The sequence below is a fragment of the Uloborus diversus genome, chromosome 6 (assembly GCF_026930045.1).
Source record: "Uloborus diversus isolate 005 chromosome 6, Udiv.v.3.1, whole genome shotgun sequence".
NCBI classification, from domain to species: domain Eukaryota; kingdom Metazoa; phylum Arthropoda; class Arachnida; order Araneae; family Uloboridae; genus Uloborus; species Uloborus diversus.
Window position 1 is genome coordinate 125,013,017 of NC_072736.1, and position 6,140 is coordinate 125,019,156.

At 40.4% G+C, this 6,140-nt stretch overlaps 2 protein-coding genes across 2 annotated transcripts; both read left to right on the plus strand.

Annotated features, from left to right (window-relative positions):
* Positions 1-2,956: 2,956 nt before the first annotated feature.
* Positions 2,957-4,147, plus strand: LOC129224967 (uncharacterized protein K02A2.6-like). The gene has a single exon (XM_054859514.1). It carries the CDS (start codon positions 2,957-2,959, stop codon positions 4,145-4,147), a length of 1,191 nt encoding a protein of 396 aa, XP_054715489.1.
* A 933-nt stretch (positions 4,148-5,080) lies between these two features.
* Positions 5,081-5,851, plus strand: LOC129224281 (uncharacterized). The gene has a single exon (XM_054858708.1). It carries the CDS (start codon positions 5,081-5,083, stop codon positions 5,849-5,851), a length of 771 nt encoding a protein of 256 aa, XP_054714683.1.
* Positions 5,852-6,140: the final 289 nt, after the last annotated feature.

Genomic DNA, 6,140 nt, shown 5'->3' on the forward strand with positions numbered 1-6,140 from the left:
TCTAATGGATTAGGATAAAGCTCGATGCAGCCAAGGTCAAGGTAAAAGTTTTTTAATATCAATCTTCTAGTAATATTTTATCATGGAGGCTCTGGTTCAAGCTTTAATTGAGCAAAACAAACTTTTAATGGACAGATTGGCGGTTACGCCAGAAACGAAACCAAATGAAGGTTCAAAAGTTTCTGTTCATTTTGAAAAGTTTGAAGAAGGTCAGGAAAGCTTCGATTCATTTCTTGAACGCTTTGAAGCATATTTAAAGGTTCAAAATGTTCCTGAAGACAGACGTGGGTTAGCTTTTATTTCAAATTTATCCCCGAAAATGTATAATTTGCTCAAGAACCTGCTAGCTCCTGATAATCCTTCGGAAAAAGATTTTGATTGCTTGAAAATTACTCTAAAAGAGCATTTAAATCCGAAACCACTAATTATACCCAGTAGACATGTGTTCTTAAATCGCAAGCAGCGGGAAGGGGAAACGGTCAGTGACTATCTGGCTGAGTTAAGATCCCTTTCAGTTCCGTGTTGCTATGGGGAAGCCATGCTCAATGTAATGTTAAGAGATGTGTTTGTTAGTGGGTTGCGGGATAAAGCTATTCTTAATAGAATTTTTGAGGAAGATGATACGAATTTAGAAGGAACGCTGAAAATTGCTTTGGCTATGGAAAAAGCTCTCAAAGGTGCATCTGAGCTTTTAGATAAAACAGTAAATGTCCATCAGATGGGAGAAAGGAAAATTGAGAGGCCAGGTGGGAAAAATAAATATAAACAAAAAAGTAAACAGAAAGATGCATTCAAGGCTAAGAATAAATCGTGTTCGCGTTGCTCCGGAACGAATCATGATCGTAACAATTGTAAATTTATAACTAGTCAGTGTCATTTCTGTCAGAAGGTTGGGCACATAGAGAGAGCTTGTTATGCAAAACAAAAGTCTAGAGAATGTAAACAAAGACAAGTTAGTGTCGAACTTGATTCTGAAAATGGAAACCAAAACTCAGTTCCATTACATAGCATTATTTCGGAGGAGGGGAAAAGACCTCCAATAATGCTGACGATTACAGTTGAGGGCAGCCCTATAGTGATGGAGTTAGATACTGGCGGAGCGGTTTCTGTGATGAATATAAAGAAGTTCAGGGAAATTTCTAAGAAACCTTTGCAAAAGACTAACTTGGTTTTCACTACGTATAATGGGGGGAAAGTTGTACCAATGGGAGTAGTAAATGTAAACGTTGAATATAACAATCAAAAATTGAAATTAAACTTATACATTGTTAGGGAAGACTTAGACACCATTTTAGGTAGGGAATGGATTTTCAAAATCAAAATAAATTGGAATTCAATTAAATCAATTCGTGCACTTGGAAAATATGATCTGAGTAAACTACTTAATGAGTTTAAAGAATTGTTTGATGATAAATTAGGGGAAATAAACAATTATGAGGTAAAATTGGAACTTAAATCAGACGTTACACCGAAATTTTGCCGATCAAGGCCTGTTCCGTTCGCCTTAAAAGATCGTGTTGAACAAGAAATCGACAGATTAGAAAGGGAGGGAATTATAGAAAAGGTGGAAACATCTGAATGGGCAACGCCAGTAGTACCAGTCGTAAAATCAGATGGATCAATACGTCTGTGTGCAGACTACTCGGTAACCCTTAATCCTAGTATAATGGTACAACAACACCCTTTACCAAGGTTGGAGGAGATATTTTCTTGTCTAAATGGGGGAAAAGAATTCTCGAAATTAGATTTTAAACACGCTTATTTACAACTAAAGGTTCACGAAAATAGTCAAAAACTCTTAACAATTAACACAACTAAAGGGTTGTACAAATGCAAAAGGCTTATGTATGGGCTAAACGCGGCTCCAGCTATTTGGCAGCGCTATGTTGACGGTCTGTTCCAGGGAATGGCAGGGGTTAAAGTGTTTATGGACGATGTTCGTATAACAGGACCTACTCAAGATGCACATTTTGAGGCACTGCAAACTTTTTTTCAAAAATGCAAAGAGCACGGATTAAAACTAAATTTGAGGAAAAGTAAATTTTTTGAGGAAGAGATTAATTTTTTGGGTCACAAGATTGACTCCAAGGGTTTGCATAAAACAGATGAAAAAGTCTGTGCAATAGCGAGTGCCCCTAAACCAAAAAATGTGCAAGAAGTTCAAAGTTTTCTGGGGTTAGTACAATTTTATGGAAAGTTTTGTCCAAATTTGGCCACAATTGCTAATCCGTTGAATAATTTAATGAAAAAAGAAACAAAGTTCATCTGGTCGAAGGACTGTGAACAGTCATTCCATAACATTAAAAAAGTGATTTGTTCCCCACAAATTCTGGTGCACTATGACCCTGCACTTCCAGTAACATTGGCAACCGACGCGAGTCCAGTAGGGTTAGGCGCGGTGCTATCCCACAAAATGTCCGACGGAACAGAAAGACCTATAGCTTTTGCATCAAGAACTCTTAACAACGCAGAGAAAAAATATTCACAAATTGATAAGGAAGCCCTTGCAATTGTGTGGGCAGTTAAGAGATTCTACCTATACCTAAAGGGACGAAGATTCATTCTTATAACTGATCACAAGCCATTAGTTGCAATTTTTGGATCGAAGAAAGGTCTACCAATTTTGGCAGCAACACGACTTCTTCACTATGCTTTGACTCTTCAATCCTTCCAATTCGACATCATCTACCGTAACACCAAGGACCATGGGAATGCTGATTTTCTCTCAAGGTTACCGACTCAGTCAGAAGAACTGGAAGTCCGAGATGATGTTACGCTCTTCCAACTGCAACAGATTGAGACACTTCCAGTCACTGCCAGGGAATTAGCCAAAGGAACAGAGGAAGATGAAGAAAGCAGACCACTGTTGCAGGCACTTCGAAGTGGAGAGGGTCTAAAGGGGAAGGAAGCGGAATACAGTCTCCAAGATGGTTGCATCATGTACGGATCTAGAGTCATGGTTCCAAAACAATTCCAGAGCCGGGTGCTACAGGAGTTACACGAAGGGCATTTAGGGATTGTAAAGATGAAAGCGATAGCAAGATCGTTCGTGTTTTGGAAGAACATAGACAAGGATATAGAAGAAGCAGTAAAGAATTGTGTCCACTGCGCGCAAATTAAAACAGATCCCCAAAAAGCCAAAGTCCACCATTGGGAGTACCCAAGCAAACCTTGGGAGAGGCTACATGTTGATTTTGCTGGGCCATTGTTCGGATATATGTATCTGATCATCGTGGATGCACATTCTAAATGGCTGGAAGCGTATCCAATGAAGAATACAACAGCATTGAAGACGATCGAGTGTCTTAGGGACTGCTTCGCGAGGTTTGGACTTCCACTGATGATAGTTAGTGACAACGGGCCTCAGTTCAAGTCCGATGAATTTAAGATCTTCCTGAGCCGAAACGGGATTAAGCACAGACCTTCAGCTCCATTCGAGCCTTCCAGCAATGGTCAAGCTGAAAGGTATGTGTTTACCGTCAAGCAATCTCTTCGCGCGATGAAGGAGTACCCCGGCACCATCCAGCAAAAGCTCAGCACCTTCCTGATGCAGTATAGGAAGGCTCCGAACATGACAACCCTCCACAGCCCTGCAATGCTGCTGATGAAGCGTGAGATCCGGACACGCATCGACCTGGTGAAACCCGATCTGCACGCCAGGGTCCAAGACAGGATTAGGAAGGATAACTTTCAGTTCTCGGATCGTGTCTTTCACATAGGGGACAACGTAGCAGTGCGCAACTACCGTCATGGTGATAAAAGGTGGAAGTTCAGGAAAGTAGTCAGTAAAGACGGACAACTCCACTATACCATCAACGTCAATGGGCAACTGTGGCGGCGCCACGTTGACCAAATAAGGGACGGTGGGAATCTGGAGAACCAGGAATGGGAACGAATCGGCAAGGCTCCAAATCTTGCTTCCAGGGCCCACTGTTCTACTACGACAACAGCAGCGGATGCTACAACAAATGGGAGTTCAGCAGAGCCACCAGCTGAACCAGTCGTCTTGCCGGCCAACACCAACCAGGCTGAACCAGCGACGGATGGCAACACCACCGCAGCCAGTCCTGTGTCGTCAACAGCAGATCCGCCTCCTCTGCGCAGATCCACAAGATCTAGAAAAGCTCCACAGAGACTGGATTTGTAAAGGGGAAGGGATGTCATATATCGATATGTAACCGGTTAGCGGTAACCGTAACTGTTATCTTTGTGCGTGAAGTTTCAGTTCTACTTCTTGTTCGTGATGTATATAGTTGTGTATGTGTGTTCGTGATGTGAATAATGGGTAATAAAAGTATTGTGCAGTAATAAATTATGCCTCGCCTCTGCTATGTGCAAATACACACATGGCCACTCCATCTCAAAGGATAAATACATCACAGCTGAGAATCAGCATTGGCAGTCAGAGAGCAAGATTGTCTCTGGTAGAGTGAACGTGTGAATATGTGCATTAAACAATGATCTACTACAACCGAGTCATGTAGTGAATATTCCACCTCTGACACACCCACCACCACTACATAATGGTAACCTTTCGGACTAAACACCCATTTCAACAGAACTAAACTTGTGCTGCATTTTCGCCCAAAAACACAAAAAATGGATTAAATTGTGTGGTGAAGCCGAGCACAACATCTTCAAAGTGTTCCAACCGAGCAGCAATGTCATAGCAACAGTGGGGAACTTTTGCTTTCAAGGACGCAGATAAGTGCAATTTCTGTAAATCATTTCTCTGTGCTTTGCATTTGATTCGCGTGGAAAAATAGGTCACTTAGGTGGCCCTTTATTTCCCTCAACTTCAGTTTAAGCTCTCTCGATGTTTTTCTTATGATAAAGTCGAAGAAAATGTTTCATATGCATGTAATTACTGTTCATTTTCATGAAGTTTTATTTTTAAAAATATAGTAAGTTTGATAATTTTTAACATTGCATTTTTCAGTTGTATATATGTCGCGTTTGTGAATATAATGCCTAATTCCCATTATCAGTATAAATTACGCATTTATGTTATAGTACTATATTTATATGCATTAATATAATTCATTCAATGTCTGAACCTAAAGAATCTGAACCTTGCACCATGTCTGAAATAAGTGCAGTACAAATACCCCAGTACCATAGATCAGATCCTAGTTTATGGTTTGTAATGTGCGAAAGTACGTTTGAACTTGCTACTCCAAAGCCCATAACTGATTCGAAAACAAAATACAATTACGTAGTTGCACATATTCCTCCTGATACTGCTTCTTTAATAAGAGATGTATTAATGAAACCAGATAAAACCGATCCTTATTCCCATATTAAGAAAGAACTTATAAATCGGTCCGGGGAATCATCCCAACAGGAAATTCGAAAGTTACTTTCAGGGGAAGAATTAGGCTCTCGCAAACCATCTGAATTGCTACGGAACATAAAACGTCGCGCAGAAACTTTAAATGTAGCTGAAAATTTGATGCTAGAATTGTTTTTGCAGCGTTTGCCATCTTCAGTCCAAACAATTTTAGCTGCAGTTTCCGAACTTACTTTAGACAAAGCTGCAGAAATTGCCGATAGGATCATAGAAGTTTCACCATCTTCCACGGAGACTTTTGCAGTGTCTAATAAAAGTGAACCAACACTTGAGACTAAATTTCTTCGCGAAATTGAAAAGTTCAATAGAAGAATTGATCGTCTTTCCTATTCTCGCGGTCGTTCGCCCAATCGCAGAAACAATGGGTCTCGCGAAAGGAGTGTCTCTCGTAAGCGTGATTTTTCAATTTGTTGGTATCATAGACGCTTTGGAGAAAAATGTAGAGAAGAAAAATGCGTGAAACCTTGCAAGTGGCAGGGAAATGAAACGAGCAAGGAATAGCGGCGACTTATTCTTTGCCTAAGGAATCACGTCGCCTGTTCATTCGTGACCGGACGACAAATATATCTTTTCTGGTTGACACAGGGTCGGACGTCAGTTTAATTCCTGCTAATATCTACCAGAAACGAAAAGCTACACAACAAACCCTTATGGCAGCAAATTCTTCCAACATTAATGTTTATGGTCAGAAAATCTTATCGCTGAATCTGAATTTAAGACGAAACTTTTTATAGACTTTCCTGATTGCAGATGTTAGTTCACCTATTCTCGGAGCAGATTTCTTCCATTA